The 17,316-nt window shown below is 50.7% G+C and overlaps 8 protein-coding genes and 1 non-coding gene across 9 annotated transcripts; 4 read left to right on the plus strand and 5 right to left on the minus strand.

The window, feature by feature from the left end:
* Positions 1 to 190: 190 nt before the first annotated feature.
* ACHE_40990S (uncharacterized protein) lies at positions 191 to 2,354 on the plus strand (the record flags this gene model as incomplete). The annotated part of the gene is made up of 3 exons (XM_043279250.1): positions 191 to 655; positions 708 to 932; positions 1,086 to 2,354. 3 exons carry the CDS (start codon positions 191 to 193, stop codon positions 2,352 to 2,354), a joined length of 1,959 nt encoding a protein of 652 aa, XP_043136948.1.
* Positions 2,355 to 2,491: 137 nt separating this feature from the next.
* On the minus strand, positions 2,492 to 4,617 carry ACHE_40991A (gamma-glutamyltransferase; the record flags this gene model as incomplete). The annotated part of the gene is made up of 6 exons (XM_043279251.1): positions 2,492 to 2,943; positions 3,008 to 3,141; positions 3,189 to 3,349; positions 3,402 to 4,181; positions 4,236 to 4,526; positions 4,594 to 4,617. 6 exons carry the CDS (start codon positions 4,615 to 4,617, stop codon positions 2,492 to 2,494), a joined length of 1,842 nt encoding a protein of 613 aa, XP_043136949.1.
* A 570-nt stretch (positions 4,618 to 5,187) lies between these two features.
* Positions 5,188 to 6,744, minus strand: ACHE_40992A (uncharacterized protein; the record flags this gene model as incomplete). The annotated part of the gene is made up of 4 exons (XM_043279252.1): positions 5,188 to 5,581; positions 5,633 to 5,665; positions 5,723 to 6,408; positions 6,673 to 6,744. The coding sequence occupies 4 exons, from the start codon at positions 6,742 to 6,744 to the stop codon at positions 5,188 to 5,190; spliced, it is 1,185 nt and encodes a 394-aa protein (XP_043136950.1).
* Positions 6,745 to 7,289: 545 nt separating this feature from the next.
* On the minus strand, positions 7,290 to 8,559 carry ACHE_40993A (uncharacterized protein; the record flags this gene model as incomplete). Its single annotated transcript, XM_043279254.1, has 2 exons — positions 7,290 to 7,432; positions 7,491 to 8,559. The coding sequence occupies 2 exons, from the start codon at positions 8,557 to 8,559 to the stop codon at positions 7,290 to 7,292; spliced, it is 1,212 nt and encodes a 403-aa protein (XP_043136951.1).
* A 771-nt stretch (positions 8,560 to 9,330) lies between these two features.
* Positions 9,331 to 9,402, minus strand: ACHE_t40012A. Its single transcript has one exon. It is a non-coding gene; the product is annotated as a tRNA-Glu (tRNA).
* Positions 9,403 to 10,036: 634 nt separating this feature from the next.
* On the plus strand, positions 10,037 to 11,165 carry ACHE_40994S (putative NAD binding Rossmann fold oxidoreductase; the record flags this gene model as incomplete). Its single annotated transcript, XM_043279255.1, has 2 exons — positions 10,037 to 10,363; positions 10,425 to 11,165. The coding sequence occupies 2 exons, from the start codon at positions 10,037 to 10,039 to the stop codon at positions 11,163 to 11,165; spliced, it is 1,068 nt and encodes a 355-aa protein (XP_043136952.1).
* Positions 11,166 to 11,628: 463 nt separating this feature from the next.
* On the minus strand, positions 11,629 to 12,591 carry ACHE_40995A (inositol oxygenase; the record flags this gene model as incomplete). Its single annotated transcript, XM_043279256.1, has 1 exon — positions 11,629 to 12,591. One exon carries the CDS (start codon positions 12,589 to 12,591, stop codon positions 11,629 to 11,631), a length of 963 nt encoding a protein of 320 aa, XP_043136953.1.
* Positions 12,592 to 13,341: 750 nt separating this feature from the next.
* GAR1_2 (putative glycerol dehydrogenase) lies at positions 13,342 to 14,471 on the plus strand (the record flags this gene model as incomplete). The annotated part of the gene is made up of 4 exons (XM_043279257.1): positions 13,342 to 13,408; positions 13,459 to 13,755; positions 13,814 to 14,194; positions 14,266 to 14,471. The coding sequence occupies 4 exons, from the start codon at positions 13,342 to 13,344 to the stop codon at positions 14,469 to 14,471; spliced, it is 951 nt and encodes a 316-aa protein (XP_043136954.1).
* A 630-nt stretch (positions 14,472 to 15,101) lies between these two features.
* ACHE_40997S (uncharacterized protein) lies at positions 15,102 to 17,264 on the plus strand (the record flags this gene model as incomplete). Its single annotated transcript, XM_043279258.1, has 1 exon — positions 15,102 to 17,264. The coding sequence occupies one exon, from the start codon at positions 15,102 to 15,104 to the stop codon at positions 17,262 to 17,264; it is 2,163 nt and encodes a 720-aa protein (XP_043136955.1).
* Between the last annotated feature and the right edge of the window lie 52 nt (positions 17,265 to 17,316).

A 17,316-nucleotide genomic window follows, 5' to 3' on the forward strand; every position in this document is an offset into this window, starting at 1 on the left:
GGAATACCACCATACAAAATTCACAGTAATACATTACTGAGGTAAACCCACTACTATGATGAATCTTTTCATTCAGCGATCTCTTTCCTCCCTTTCAAAAAGATTTCGTCCTTCAGATTCCTCCCTTGTCAGCAACCTCTCTTTTCTCTTACTCTTTCTAATCTCCGCTCCTTCTCCATCCACACCAACCATGCCCAGACGCCATTCAATCTGCCTCTCCGACATCAATTCCTTGGCAGATTCTGTTGAGCAATCCTATCCTCAGATCTCCAAATACGAAGACCCAGACGAAGATAGCACCATCTGGGCTTTTCGCAAACCCTCCACTCCGACGATGACGATAACGACGGAATCAGCATCAGTAACGCCTGCGAAGCCGTCTACGAGTACAACCACTGCGGAGAACAACAAGCAAGAGCAGCAGCCTCAGGACCCTCCCCAGACCACGTCAGCAAAAAAAAAGAAGAAAAACAAGAAGAAGAAGCCCAAAAGTCGGACTAAGGGAAAGGATAAGCTGGACCAGGACCAGGACCAGACTGAAGGCAGCATCGTTGAGACTGAGACTGAGAGTCTAGCTCAGTTAATTCAGCCAATGCCGCTTGGTACTCCTACACCGTTTATCGTCAACAGTGCGAGTTGGCATAAAGTGGATGAAGTTTGTTTACTCCTCGTCCTAGAACGTGATTTATGGGTTCTGACGCCTTCAGGGCAAGAGTAACGAAGATGGCCTCCAGAGATTTCTCAGCTCCCAGCGTCTCTACGCAGGGGACAGTGACAGTCCATCAGTAACCGAGTTGACTCCCTCCACGACGACTGATGCTACCGTCCGCGCTGCTAGCAACCATGGTGACAAACCATCCCAGCAGGATCAACCCCAGGAACAGCCGCAGCAGCAGCCTTCCAATGTACCAGAACAACCTCCTCTTCCTAATGTCTGTCCTGAACACACACGAATGCTGTGCCAGTTTGTTCCTGGATGTTGTGTGCACAAACCACGACACTGCCAGTATTGTCCCTTTCCGATGTCGTGTTGCTGTGCTCATCATTCTGGCGATTGTTGCTATTGTGCTTTTTCTCGGGGGCAGGCTTATGAGAGTGACGGTGGAAATAAGGAGAACAATGGCAACGTCAACCCAGAAACTTCTGTTCCAGCTGACCCGAAACCTGAGGCGGTCAGCAAACCCGTCATTGTCATAGAAAGCAACCTCCCGGGCGTCAGTCCCAGCGACGCCAGCCTGAGAACGCACACCCTAGGCCTTCTCGATGCTGGATCCTTCACCGACAGTCGCATCAATCTCCACTCCCCGAGAAACAGCTTCTACCTCACTTTTCACACCCACAAAGCCCTGCTCGCCCGCAGCCCCCGCCTGGCCGCAATCCTCACATTCCTCGGTCACTCATCGTCCAATGACAGTGAGAACACAAGTGAAGCCGAGATTGAAGTCCTCGTCGGCGAGACCTTTTACATGCTGAAGGCGTTCGAGACTGCGCTACAGAATCTCTATGGTCTGCCGTTACTCAACAGGCAAAACCTACCGCGTTTCACCATGATGGCTATGGGATATACCGGCGAGGATGTGCATAGAACTGTGAAGTTCGGGATGAGCGCTGCCACCGCCGATTTCGCGTTATGCTACGCCGTTTCCGGTGCGTTCCTGGGTCTCTCTGAGATCATGGAAACGGGTATGAATCTGGCGATGGAATCCGTGGATTGGGAGAACATCGAGATGGTGCTGTACTTCGCGCTGTCTGTATCCAAGTTTCTTATCACTTGCCCTGGAGACCCGTTATCGTTGCAATTCTTGGCAGAACAGGAACTCGTGAACACTTGGATTCCCCGTCTAAGGACGTACGCTCTCACCTACATAGCCACTTACTTACAACATCTCCAGCAGCAACAGGAGCCGTTCCAACTCTACGTCTCCGCGCAATCCAAAGGCATGCCCGACCGCATCCCGGAGCACCTCCGCAAGGTGCCGGGAAGTATCCTTTCAAACCCCAAACTGGCGGAAGTCAAATTTGGATCTTTCAGTTCTGTCGAGGAACAACAGAAACCCCCCAACGTGGTTCTCATATCTGCCATTTTGATCGGATTACCGTACAGACTCTTGCAAGAGGCATTTGATATTATGGTGGAGAGAAAAGTGTTGGATGAGAACCAGGCGAGCACAATCGTCATCGAAAGGGAGGCGAGGAGACTGTATGCGTTGAGGGTCTGGGGCGCGCAACGGATGGATCATGGAGGCGGTGGTGTTGGAGGTGATGAGGAGGTGAAGGAGTTAGGATACCGTGAGATTGTCACAAGAAAGAATGGTAAGGTTCTGCTGGAGAGGGTGTGGGTTGGTTTGAAATAAAATCGTACTGTCCTGTGCCATGTTTTCTATGTATGTGTGCCTATTAGAACATCTCTCTCTCTTTTTTTTTTTTTTGCCTTCGGTGTCATTTAAACATTAGATCGAGCCCTAAAATGTAATTCCAGCTAATTAGTTAACTACACAACAACACCCCCCGAATTCCTCTGTCTCGGCTCCCCCGCCGCCTCAAACCCCCCATCGCCCAACACCCTAATAGCCTGCGCCGTACTCTTCCCCAACTCCATCCATGTCACATTATGTCCCCTCTGCCGCATGTCGCTCACCGTCGCATTGTCAAATGTCCACTCAAACGCCACCTGATTCGGAACGAGCTGGTCATGCAATCTCGACTGCGCTAGTGCCTCAGCAGCCGAAAGACCCTGATCAATGACGTGGATTATGTTCTGCACTGTGGCGGTGATGATACGACTCCCGCCTGCGGACCCTGCGATGAAGAAGAGAGTTCCGTTGGCTTGGTGGGTTATTATTGTGGGTGTTGTGGAGGAGAGGGGGCGTTTTCCGGGGCGAATGTAGTTTGCTTCGGAGGGGATGTAGCCGAAGCTGGAGGAGGAGCCGGGGATGGAGAAGTCTGCTCTTTTGTCAGGGGCTTGTTCTCGTTGGATAGAAGATAGGTGAGGGGGAATGGAACGTACCGTTCATCTCATTATTCATAACGATGCCGGTTTCAGGGACCATGACTTTTGATCCGAAGAGGGTGTTTATAGTTGTTGTGGTGGAGATTGCGAGGCCGGTGTAATCTGCTACGGAGATGTGTGAGGTTCCGGGGCTAGAGTTGTCAGATAAACATGCTTCAGTAGGAACGTGGCAACCTACGTTTCGATACTCTCGAGTCCTTTGGGGTCATAGACGGATACATTCTGTGTCCGATAGTCTAGTATCTTTTTTCGGATTTCGTTGATAGTAGACTGGTTTAGGATATCCGCTTGGTACTCTTTCATTCCATCGACGAAGAATGGATCACCCAGCAGTGTCCTCTGTGCCTAGTCAGCCATCAATTCACGAATGGAGTCCAATGGAAATACGAACTTCTCCATATCCAAACCGAATAGCCTCATCCAGCCGATGCGTACTAATATTAACATTCTCCGGTGCAAAAAAGTCTCCATACTCCTCCAAGATCTTCAAAATACTCAGCCCAATAATGCCACTAGTCGGAGCCGTCGTACTAGTCACCGTAAACCCTCGGTAATCGATCTGCGCCGTGTCGCGGGTGACAGCGGTATAGTTCCGCAGATCATCCATCGTCATCGTCCCGTTTGCCAATTGCACAGCTCTAATGATTGCCTCGGCTATGGGACCACTGTAGAAGGCGTCTGGGCCTTGCTTGGCGATCGCTTCGAGGGTGCCTGCGTAGCGTTTCCGCGTCATTGTCTCGCCAAGGACGAGGCGGGTCCCGTTCGGGCAGAAGTCGATTGCCCAGCTGGGGTCGTTGCAGAGAAAATCTTCGTTTCCGTCTTCTGCGATGGCGTATTCTATATAATGGATTAAGTCCTCGTTGACGGTGAAGCCCTCGCGAGCGGTTTGGATTGCGGGTTGAAGCACGGTTGACCATGGGAGAGAGCCGTATTTTTTGTGCAGATACTCGAGGCCTCGCAAGTCACCGGGGACTCCGCTTGCTAGACCTCCTCTCATGGATGCGTCTGTGTTATTCTCGAACATATCCTGGAAAGCCGCAGCAGGTGCCGTCTCACGATAGTCAATGGACTCGAATGAGCCGTCTGGAGCCCTGACGAGCATGAAACCTCCTCCACCAATACCGCTGTGGTACATGGCTACTGTTCCGACGCAAACCGAGGTTGCAACCAACTGTAGTCAGTTAGTGCCTCAGATCGGATCAACGAACAGGACCAAGCTACTCACAGCATCAGCAGCATTCCCACCCTTCTCTAACATATCAGTACCATAGCGACTACACAGCGCGCTTTCGCTTGCGACTGCTCCCAGCTTGCCGGCTTGGATTTCACCGAACGCTTCGCCAGAATGCTGCCGGTCGCGTGCAAGGACAGGTGAAGTGTACACAGTCGGCAAATACACGATAAACAGAACCAGCGATAGAATCGCTGCAGTAACGACTCTGAGAATTGCCATTGCTGATACGCCTCTTTTTCCGCGGTCGGTCTGAGGTTGAGGCTGACCGAAATACAGCGGGAGCTACGCGAATTATGTATGTGAATACCATGATCAAGAAAACCTGAAATGATCGGAAATTATTGATTACCTTCTGTTTCTCTAGTGAGCCCATTGTCCCTGAATCCCGAACGTGATGATGGTCTTCTGGTTGATATGGACCTTTCCCCACAAAACTTCCGGCTGTAACTCGTTATTGTTCGACGACTGCCAGTTAGCTATGTTTGGTTGTTGATCACAAAGTCAAATAACCAGAGCTTAGCCATTCGACAGGCTGAGAAGAAAAAGAAAAAAGACGCAGGGTGAAGAACCCAGAGCTCATTTCTGGATATGCCGGAATGTCAGCTCTCCGAGACAAAGAGCATGATAAGACGGTGACAGCGCAATGATAAGCACACCACACGCTGGAACTTCGCAACCAACCGGAAAGCCGCCCGCATCGTGTTCAAGACATCTTTGAGCTGACTGTGGTTGAGAAGTCCTAGCGTATGATCCCGTGCCTTCGCGCAGGTATGAGCTTATCTGCGGGTGCCCAATTATTTTGTTCGGCCTCAAAGATCCGGTTCCAACAATCACGTGCCTGTGGATCATGGTTTGTCAGACCTGAACCTGTTCTGCCCGGTTTTCAATAGGCAGCTCGATAATAGCGTTTATCAATTCGTCAGTACCGATGGCCTGGCTCGGTTCACGGCACAGCAACATCTAGCCCAACTGTCATTCTCGCCCACATCACGACGTTCACCCATTCAGGTGGAATCTCGCTTTCCAGAGGTTCAATAATCGAGTCCACCAGGCGTCGTCCCCAATCGCCAACATACCACCGGTGTGAGAGGAGATGCAGACCGACGCCGTAGTGTAGAAATAGAATACGAGCCATCCAATCGTCCTCCTGCAACAGGGTGAGGAAGGCATCGCTGACATGGATCGGAAGAGCGATAAAACCACCCCGGGCACCGTACATTGGCCAACTATGAACGGAATCTCTTAACAAGTCCCACGTATTTTGGTAAGCACCTCTTTGGGGTGTGCTGCAACTCTCGATGAGCGGATATAATTGTTGAAGAGAGTCACTGAGGGCGCTTAAAGTTTGTCAGCTCAGTACGTTGTACAAAATCAGTCAGGAGACAAACCCGTGTATCCGGTGCATGTTTTGATCTTTTACTCTAGTCCAAATGTTAACATATGCATCGCAAATCAACTAGAATTTAAAGATAACTCACTTTTCTCTGGGAGAATCATCCTTACGGACAGAACCCTGAACATTGAACCATTGCATCATTTCAGGTGAGGGGCTACTTCGCAGTCTCTCCATTAAAAGTGAACATCCAGTCAACAACCGCCGCATCTCTAGCACCTGGGAAAGCGCATTAAAGGCAATCTTGTCCCGCGAGACACTAGGATAAGCGGTTGCTGTCAACATGATAAACACCGAGCTAAGAAAAGCCGGTCCAAAATAGTCGGGCGTCACGTCAACTGTCAAAAGTCGACTAAGCGAAGTGCAAGCACTAGTCTGATACTTCAACCCAAGCTCCAACCAGTAGCGAGTCTCGCTAGGATTAAGAAAGGCAAGGTGCATAGCCGACAGGGCCAGCATGGCATCCAACAGAAACGCATGGTTGGCCGCGAATTTCGGAATAACCACTTGATAGTGATGATGAGTAAGTCTACCCTCCGGCATCGAGAGGTACGTCTCGACCATGTAATGATGGAACAGGCGCATCTCCAAGCACCTCAAGTGGTCCGAAGCAAAAGACGATGGCGACTCACTGGTCCCATTATGTGCATCACTGCCATCTTTGGGAGTGGAGGATTCCTGGCTGTGGGTGTCATTTCCGGAACCAGACGGCCAGGTACATTCTTGCTTGCGTTTCAGGCACAAACCACAAGTGGGCATCACCTCGTCGCACTGTCTGAGCGTCAGTCGGTTGCATTCACGAAATACGCGGGGCCATTAATATGCAGCAGTGACATGTGAATGTGAACGGGCCCGTCTGTCATTCCTCGGTGTGGGTATTTCTGGGGTGTACACGGGATGGGATACGCCGTATTCGGGACGCCCGAAACCGCGCGCCCGGGAGCTCTCCCTATATAAGAGCCACGACCATCCTCATTCTTGTGCAATTCCTGCTGCGAAAAAACAAAAAAGATGAAACTATATGAAATAACCGACCTTCACATGACCATTCTTGCACTGCACACAACCCTTTCGGGACTTGGTGTGGCTACGGCGCACTTTGCGCATCTCCGCGAATCCCACGGGGGGAGCTCTTTTGCCCAGCAAAAACAAGGGCCCCGACACGCAGTGGGACAGAACTCGATGCGATAAATCCGACCGGAAGGAGGCAGAGAATGGGATGAGCTGAGAATACGACAGGAATCAACGAGAGAAAGCAGCAGCTGAAAGATACTCCGTACTGAGAACTCCCATCCTGCAAATGTCCTACAAATCACCTGCTGCCATGGCATTGGTCCGAATATGCCGGGCGGTGAGTATCTGGGCCGATCCCGGTGATGTGCTTAGTAAGCGGGACTATTGGCTGATTGCAGTCCGGGCCTATTTGGTGTAGTACGGTGAGAGCAGAATACGGGCCCAATAGCTGTCAAGCTAGGTTAAGTTTATATTAATCTAGTAGTTGTATGATAGCTGCAAATGCAACTGTCGGTTGATTTAGAGCTGCATGCCAGTCTCCGGCGGGCCGTGGCCACGCCGAAGCAACAGGGTACAGATAGACACGGATGGGAAGTTGGACAGAGGGCCCGCACTCGGTAATGATCCTTCCGCAGGTTCTAGCGCAGATTGTTCCGTGCTCTTTGTTCCAAAAGCTCTTCCACATACTCTTGCTTCACGGTAGGACTCAGCCTGGTAGCAGGCTGGTATGTCTGAGAAAAATCAAATCCAGATGAAGGTGATGATTCTGGTCTCGATTCTGCTAAGACATTGTCAGGAATCACCACGACAAGAGCACAAGAAGACCTAGAATCACTCACATTGAGATACCAAGTAAAAAATTGGATCCTGTTCTGGTTTAGCTTGTAGCTGTGAGTTCAGTGCGCCTCGCCATTGACTCGGGGTGCGCATGGGAACTGTAAATGGCCGGCCGATCATCGAAGGCAAGATGATGGTAGCTGATGGTCGATATTCCAACCGATGGATAGTATAGTCGTAGCCACAATGGGCCTGCACAATCAACATCCAGTGGTCAAAGTCCAGATCCGAAATCTGAAGATTGTTGTGATCGCTGTCTTTCTTGACGAGTTCCATGACAGGACAGAGGCCGTGACTTTCATCGTCGGCCTCATTTACCACCCAGATGTTGCGTACTGAGAGATCGAAGCTGGGTTTCTGATATTGAGAAGAAGGCAGGGGAGGCCCAGAAAGAGGATTTGGTGGTGCCAGTGGTTCTAATGGTCTCATGCGCTTGTTTGGGGGTTCTGCCGCAGGGCTTCTGTCCGCGATGACTGCCGGACTGCTATGGTCAGCTCTGCCGTCGCTTCTGCTGTGGTCATTTCTGATCTCGTGGGTCCACTCATGGCCTCTGCTCTCTGAGGGCCTTTCGTGATTCCTGGTGCCATTGGCTTCGGGCCTTGGTGGATCATTGAACTTGTGTGTTTCCGGACCGTCCCCAGTGCTGCTATCGTCATTGCTTGAATCCTCCTCCTCTCCGCTTTCCTCACAGCTGCTTTCATCTTCATCGCCATTGTCATCATCATCATTATTACTAACCTCAGGCGATTTACTCGTAATCATCGAAGCGACCTTTTCGCGCCCATGCCGCTTATGCGAGTAGTTGACCTTGAATGCTAAACCCATCAACCCGTCCAGGCGAACGTCATTCTCGCGCGCATCCCGGACGAGCTCTGGGAGTTTGTCGAGATTCGACAACAGAAACTTTTTCAACTCATTCTTTGCTGCTTTCGTCTGGAACGACTTGTGGATTGTGTCGTAGGATTTCATCAACTGGACGAGGCCCCGTCTCACGGTTGCGATTTCATCTTCAGATCCGCCAAGGTAGTTTGCGAGAGCCGCTTGGTTCCAGTATCGGGGTTTTGCGAGCATGGTCTATTGTGAGAGAAGGAGGGGGGAGGAAGGGAAGTGGTGGTTGATAGTTGGTATTACTATTACTCCAGTATTAGCGGTTCGGCTCATTGCGCAGATTGGGGGATGCATGTACCAGATCAGAGAATGAGGATGCGAGGCACGATCCAAGGAGGAATATTATAAAAGTATAGATATGCAACGCGAATTGCACTCACGGCAATTACACACGGGGGTTTGTAGTCTTCATCGAGGTTACCGGTTTAGCCTCATCGCTGTTTCGCAAAGCTCTTGATTGAGAGATTATACAGATCCTCTCGACTATTTGGTGATCACGTATCGCTTATGAGTATAAAGATAACGACCTTAAACGGATCAGAGAGTTGTGTCGTATGTACAGAGTTGGAGGATCATGTCGGCGTTGTCGCAATCGAAGAATTGATTGCTAGGCCTCGGCGGTGAGCCGCCGCTGCCATAGACTACTGTACTCGCAAGAGTTATGGTATGGAATCTGGCTTTGTATGGGACAATCTAAACCTGTTGATTTTATTTACCCACGTTCTGATTTAACGGGAGAGGCCGATGCCGCTGGGTCAACGTTCCCAGGTTGAAGCAGTATATGTATATTTGAACCATGGCACCTCTAGTCTCTGTTTGGGCCAACACAGAGGAAACACATCCAAACAGCATCTACTGTAATACGTATCAACTGTAATTTATATGGATTTAATCGTCAAGTTTTACAAGAATGCAAAATGAAAGTGTCGCTGGGGGGAAAAAAAAAAAAGACAATTCCGGTACGGGGAATCGAACCCCGAGCTGCCGTGTGAAAGACGGCGATGTTTGCCATTACACCATGCCGGAAGGAGTAATCTGCTAGCCACTATACTAATAGAACTTCGGGAGCGAAAAAAGTGCCTTCCATAAGTACTATATGAGTCAATTTACGCCAACCACGCAATACCAACGATGACCATACAACTTGATCAATTAGTTGCCTATAACACGTCAAAACTAGAATCCATGTGAAGACTACTGAATTGTTTTGTTTCATTGTCCGTGTGAATACATCCAAATACCCCCTCTGTAGCTGGTCAATGCTCAAGACCCTGCAAATCCCATAGTCTATGTACTCCGCTCCCCCAACCAGAAGAGAACCAACGATTCACCGTCTTGAACCAGGTTGACTCTTCAAAGGAATTCCGACCTGATCCATTCCCCGTGGAGAACTGGTCCTACAAGTACTTCGTAGTCCCTATCGTGGAAGTCCTTTTCCGAAGCAATTCACCAGCTGGCGGTCTGGGTCCGTTACCAATTCCGGGGTAGCAATGGCAACGTCGCGATGGATGGCTTAATCCCTGAAGCTCTGTACAATGGTTTCCGATGAAGCGGTGTGCATGACTCTTAAATAAAAAGAGTTCTCCTTTATTACTTAAACCAGTATCCCAAGTTGTCACCCTTCCTTGCCCATTTACCACATCACACATCTACATCCACCATGTCCGTCTCCAAGCTTCGAATCGGCTGCGCTGGTCTCGGCCGCATGGGCAAGCGCCATGCTTTGAACTTCCTCGAACGTACTCCTCGCGCAGAGCTGGTTGCTGCCAGCACGCCTGATGATACTGAGATCGAATGGGCCAAGGAGCATCTCGCTCCGTACGGCGTCAAGTTGTACAAGAACTACGATGACATGCTGAAGCACGAGGGACTCGAAGCTGTGGTTGTTGCTTCTGCAACGGCTGTCCACGCTGAACAAGCTATCAAGGCAATTGATGCTGAGAAGCATGTTCTTTGCGAAAAGCCCCTTTCGACGAATGTTGAGATTGTACGCCTTCACCCATATCCCAAGATACACTGATCGACCACTAACAGCGCATGGCAAACAGTCGCAACAAGTCCTCGACACAGCCGCCAAAAAGCCGCATCTCAAAGTAATGTGCGGCTTCTCCCGCCGCTTCGATGCCTCCTACCGCGACGCCCACCGTAAAATGACCACCGGCGCCCTAGGCTCTCCCTCCGTCCTGCGCAGCCAAACATGCGACAAGCTCGACCTGTCAGGCTTCTTCGTCGCCTACGCTCAGTTCTCCGGCGGTATCTTTGTCGACTGCTCGATTCATGACATCGACCTGGCACTCTGGTTCTTCGGACAGGATAGCAAGGTCAAGTCCGTATCCGCGGTGGGCATCACAGCGGTCGAACCGGATCTGCGCAAGCACAACGATCGTGATAACGCCGTAGGCCTGGTAGAGTTTCATAACGGCAAGATGGCGTATTTCTACGCCTCGCGGATGATGGCTGCGGGACAGGAGGATACAACCGAGATCATCGGGACGAAGGGCAAGGTTACTGTCAATGCGCAGCCGCAGATCAACCTGGTCAACACTTATGATAACGGGGGCGTGCATCGGGAGATCCCGCAGAATTACTACGACCGGTTTGAGTATGCTTTTGTTACTGAGGCGAATGAGTTCACGGCGTCGTGCTTGGAGGATAAGCCCGTGCCGTTGAAGTTGGAGGGTGCTGTGCAGGCTGTTCGGATTGGGGCTGCGCTGCAAGAGTCGTTGATTACAGGACAGAAGATCTTCTTTGGTGAGGATGGAAGTCGGTTGGATAAGTCGAGGCTGTAGACCTGTTGATAGACTACGGAATATATCCTACATACCCTACACTACTATTTTACTGTATGACCACCAGCTATCACGATATTCTACGCATGAACATAGCAATATTTTACTATAACTTATCCGTTGTATCCATTAAAGCACCTACCATTAGCTACCCTGCCGTCAAGCTCTACTCTGTATGTTCTCGGAAACTTGGTGCCACCGTCGGGAACCCGATTCCGACTGCACGACAGAGCCATTGCCGTCACAGGTAGATCGCCATAATGAGATAAAAAAATTAAGATAATCTTAATCAATCCGCAGTCTACAAGGATACTCCATGGGGTACAAGGCATGTAGTAATTATGGAAATCATTCATTGAAAACTCGTAAATCATCGCTTATTATGCAAAAAGAAACCGTGAACAGTAACGGTAATCAAAACAAAAACCATCCCTATACAAAAAAACAATTCCATACCAAGCATCTACCACTTGAGAACCTTCGTGGGAAAGTATTCATTGATAAGCTCCATGTAGTAGGGCTTCAGCTCCTCTACACTGGGAATGCCATCGCTCTTACTGTACAAGTCATACGGGTTAAATGCTTTGACAGCGCGGAACATCTCCTTGTCGTGGTCGTCCATGAGCTCGTGGTACGCACCGGCGCTGTGCCAGGGGTAGAACGAGTGGTAGCGGATCATGGCGAGTGCCTCAGCAGGCAAGGTCGACTGCTCCTTGACAACGTGGTAGAGGTACTCGTCGTGACCCCACGAGAGCATGACATTGTCCAACCCGCAGCCGGGTGTGTAGATACCGAACTTGGAGCTGTAGATGGGGTCGTAGTAGTCCGGGTTGTCCTTGAAAGACTCGGAGCCGTAGATGATGCGGTCGTCGAAAGCAAGACCGACGGGGAATGTGTCGCCAACGACATCCCACTGGCCCTGCGCGTCGAAGAAGTAGAGCAGCTTGCCTAGGTCGTGGATGAGGCCTGTCAGTTGCATCCAGCGGGGCTTGCCGTCGCGGCGGATGGCTTCTGCGGATTGGAGAAGGTGCTCGATTTGGGAGAGGCTGGTGTCTGGGTCGGACTCGTCGATGAGGGTGTTGAGCTTCTCCATTGCTTCCCAGACGGTCATCTCGGCGCGGGTCTTGGAGTGGAACATGTTGCGGGCTTTGAGGTTGTAGGCCACTGTCTGCTTGGTATGTTGCTCCTTGTAGAAGTTCTTGACGCGGTCACAGGCGTCTTCGTATTGGCGGAACTTGGTCTTGTCCTTGTCCTGGTCGAACTCGGATTGTTCGTAGAGACCCTTCTCCGCTTCTTGCTGCTTCTTCAGGGTATCCTTGAGGACGTTGACATCGTCGATGGCGTCGGACAGGTCCTCGAGGGCGTGGCCGTCACGCTTGGAGAAGACAGGAGCGACGGGAGGTGTATCAACTGCTGCTGGTGCCATTGTGATTGTGTTTTGTTTGCAATGAAACGGACTTATTGATGTATTGTGTTTAGTAAAAGAGTTGATGTTGTTGAAGTCAACCTGGGGTCTGCCGGGTCATATATATGACAATAGATCTCCCGCCAAAGCAGATTCATGCAAGAATTTCACAAACGAGTCGCCACGGGCCTAAGAGTCCGTTAGGGTAGCGAATCCCACGCCCGGAGATCACTTGAGGCTTCATTTCTCCAGATCGACCAGCCCTTTCATTCCCCGGATTCAAGATTCCGCCGCAGTGGAACCGCGGAGGGAAAGTCTCTCCATGGCTGCAGTGACGGGTTTCGCCTGGATTCTGGTTTCCGAGGGCGCGAGATGGCCGGAAGGGGAAATTCTGCTATCTTGCATCAGTTTGAATCTTAATCAGAGTTGCACGGGATGATATCAGCAACTCACGGGCCGGGTCAATCAGGACTCGGATTTCAAATCGAGAAGGCATCTTTCGGCGAGCATTGCTGAGGTTCAGGGCGGCTATCTAGAAGGAGAAAAGGTACCCGATAACTACTATAACGTCGGGCCCGATGCTGAGTAAGAGGTGCATGTCTGTACTAGACCTTGGTACGGAGTAGATATGGGGAATTGCAATGGCGGGGACAAGGGTAATGAGGGGATGGAGGGGTAATAGACGGTCTTTTTCAGCGCACCTTTTCTCTTCTCTTTCCATGCTCATTTTCCATTCTTCCCTCTGTAATACTTTCCTATTAGATACTCACAATGACTGCTGCTGCGGACGTGCGATTCAAGCTCAACACTGGAGCTGAGATTCCTGCCTTGGGACTCGGTATGCGATAACGGACATCATTGTTTCCTGCTCTCTCTGACTCTGTATAGGAACTTGGCAATCCGCCCCCGGTGAAGTCGAAAGAGCCGTCTTCCATGCCATCAAGGCTGGCTACCGTCACATCGATGGTGCCTGCTGCTACCAGAACGAAGAGGAGGTCGGAAAGGGCATCAAGGATGCCATTGACGCCGGCCTCGTCAGGAGGGAGGATTTGTTTGTGACTACCAAGCTGTGGTGCACATTCCATACTCGCGTGGAAGAGGCATTGGACGAAAGTCTGAAGAAGCTGGGTTTGGACTACCTAGACCTGTACCTCGTTCACTGGCCGTTGGCTATGAATCCTAATGGTGGGTGTCCTTTGCTTTTCTACGAATCTACGCAGTCTCTAACAGATGGCGATGGCAGGCAACCACCCTCTCTTCCCCAAGCACGCGGACGGCTCCCGCGACATCGACCACTCGCACTCCCACGTCACCACCTGGAAGAGCATGGAGAAGCTTCTGGCCACTGGCAAGGTCAAGGCCATTGGCGTTTCCAACTACAGTGTGAAGTACCTTGAGGAACTCCTTCCCCAGGCTACCATTGTTCCTGCAGTAAATCAGATCGAGAACCACCCCTCTCTCCCACAGCAGGAGATCGTCGACTTCTGCAAGGAGAAGGGCATCGTTATTACTGCGTACAGTCCTCTGGGCAGCACGGGTAGCCCGCTCTTCACGGCAGCGCCGATTGTTGAAGTGGCCCAGAAGCGAGGCGTTACTCCGGCTACTGTTCTGCTGAGCTGGCACAGTGAGTACACCGATTCTCATCTCCATCAAATATAGAGAAGTGTGAGCAATGCTAACGATTTCGATTTCTAGTCGCCCGTGGCTCCTCCGTTCTCGCCAAGTCCGTCAACCCTTCTCGTATCGAAGACAACCGGAAACTGATCCACCTGGATGATTCGGACATCGCGACCATCGCCAAGTACAGTGACGACCTCGCCGCAAGACAAGCGTTCCAGCGTTTTATCTTCCCTCCGTTTGGCGTCGACTTTGGATTCCCCGACAAGGTTGGCAAGCTCTAAGCGTATAAATTGAAGGGCTGTATTATGACTGCTATGGAATTGGATATAGACCAGATGTAAATAGATATGGCTTATGAAAATATCAATAAATACTGCTGCATGTGTTCCGTGAATGGTTGTAGATCATCTCAACTCTGTACTCGTACTGTCAGTCCTGATATGGCAACTGGCCTGTGCATTCTCCACAATGCTTTTACCTTCTCCAATTCACGCCCCGATTTTGACAGCAGTCAACACAAGCCACGGAACATGGTGAATACAATTGGAGCTCCATTTCAGAGCCCTAGATCGACTCAATAACTTGTGTCATAAAGACTTCCGCGTTATACCTCTGCAGACATGTTCCTTCATTGAGCATGCTCAAGCAAGACCCGGATGGCGTTGGAATAGCTGGGTGGCACTTTAACGGACTTTGCCTGCGCCTATGGTATACCATTATTAATTATTATTATTATCTTTTTAGAATATCTCGCTAACTTAAGCCTTATCAGCTCCAGCAGATTCAACATCTCCCTCTTCGCGTCTTGACTTGACCATGCCGAATACCGCGTACCGCGAACAACCCACATAGTCGAACAATTGAATCGAACCGAATAAACGCTATAACATTGGCTCTCCAACCCCACAAAAATGCACACGCGCAGCCAAAAGCGGAAGATGGCAGATGCCGTCAACACAGACGCATACCAGCCCTTCGACGAGATCTTCGTAAACACGGTCGAAAACATCCTCTCCGACGAACACACCTACAACACCAGCTTTGACGAGTACAAACCAAACTTTATGGGAATTGGCGACGGCAGAGAAGAAGTGCAGATGCAAGGGTTAGACGGCGCGCGCGACGACGAGCTTCCATATGAGCGGTCTACGAGTACGTCGGAGGAAACGGGTAATAATAATACAAGGAATGGACGGGCGCGGTCGTCGGGGAAGAAGAAATCACCTTATTTCGTGTCGGGGCGTGTTACACGGGCTAAGGCCGCAGCGGCACAGAAATTGATTACAAGGATTGTGGAAGATCAGAGTGAGAGTGAAACTGAGTTGGGGGTGGAATCGGAGATTGCTGCGCCTGTTCATGAGCTTGAGCCTGAGCTGGAACCAGAATCTGAGCCTGCACCCGAACCTGCGCCTGCACCTGCGCATGAGCCTGGCCCTGAGCTGGAGCCAGAACCGCAGCCGGAGCCAGAGCCAGAGCTTGCACCTGAACCCGAACCCGAACCCGAACCTGTACCCGAGCTTGCGCCTGCGCCTGTGCTCGAACCTGAGCCCGAGCCCGAGGCAGACGCCATGAATCTCGACAGGGCGGATCATGACGGCGAAATGGAAATAGACCCTGTTCCTGTCCCTCAGAATGACGGCACCCACGAGACCGGAACCGACAATCTAACCTTCGACGACGAAGCTGAGCTCCCGGAAGACAGAATATTGGCATTTCTCGGACCGGATCAGCAATTTAAGTTGCTTGGATTCATAGAGTCGCATCCTTTCATGAAGGGGCATGGATATCCGGTTGGACGGTGCGCCAGGCGACGGTTTGTGGGCGATGTGCGTGGGAAAGCAAGTGCGGTGGGATTGCATCAGTCTGCCATCGACGCGCTAGTGAGGTTTATCAGAAGGATCTATCTCGAGACCTGGGCGGAAGGACATGGTGTCGACGACGATCTTTCGGAGTTCGGAGAGGAGTTTGACGAAGATGAGGCTTTGCCCAAGAAGGAACAGAAGAGGAAGAGATGCGCTGAAAAGGACAAGGATAAACCCAGGAAGAGCAAGAAAGAGAGGCGATCCAGGCCAGAGAACGGCACGACCCAGGCTGAGGTTAATAAACCCGAAATGATCAACATTGAAGATACAGCGAGCGTTTTGCCAAATCACGCGCCTCAGGTAATTGTGGATGATGATCTGATAGCTATCGCTGCACCCAAGTCGCCAGAGTTTACCAAGAAGAATGCTGCCTCGAAACATGAGTCCAACCACGACAGTACTGCTCCTGCTTCGACCCACAGAAGTCCCAGCAAGGGCAGATACTCTGATCTGGGATCAGAAGCGGACCCGATTCCTCTTGATAACGATGTCGAAAACAAACCTGATACACGGACTGCCACTGAAACAGATGCTCAGAAATCTACTGCTGCGGTTCAACCAACTCAACCGACACCCCTCCCTGAGAGAATCTGTCTGAACGGCAAACTTCATGAAGAGAACCATCTTGCCGAATCGGACCTACCCCTACGGAATCACCTAATTTCTCTTGATGACGTTGACATCAATAATGTGGACGATATCGACAAATCGGAGGCCAGTGAGGTAGCTATTGCTTCTCCCAAGCCACCAAAATCGACACTGAAACCAAAGAAGAATGGAAGAAAGCCCCATACAGGTGTTCACAACGTCACCGAGAAGGATACTCCCAAGTTTGATCTTAATAATGAAGCGATCGCCGTTGTTGACCCCGCGGTGTTTGAGCCGAAGACGAAAAAGACGCGGGCAGAAAGAGAGAGACAAAGGGTTCCAGATGTCGACGAGATTCTTGCCACCTCGACTCTGCCCGGTGTGATGTCGGCGGAGGAGAAGAAAAGAGAAAAGAATCGACGCAAGCGTCAGAAGCGAAAGCAAAAAAAGCGACATTTGAAACAAGAGCAGTCTGGTTATCAGTCTGGAAGACAGCTTGAGAAGCCCCAAACTGAGGCCAGGGAGAATGCTGAAAATCACCGTCCGATTCCGGACTACCCTGAAGACGATCCAATGGATTATTCAAACATCTTGGAGGATCCGCATTGGGACTTGGATTTATAGATACCGAGGACGCGTACCGTGTAATCGCGGGCGAGGAGGTGAGGTCCAAGTA

This window comes from Aspergillus chevalieri, chromosome 4 (genome assembly GCF_016861735.1).
Source record: "Aspergillus chevalieri M1 DNA, chromosome 4, nearly complete sequence".
Classification (NCBI taxonomy): Eukaryota; Fungi; Ascomycota; class Eurotiomycetes; order Eurotiales; family Aspergillaceae; genus Aspergillus; species Aspergillus chevalieri.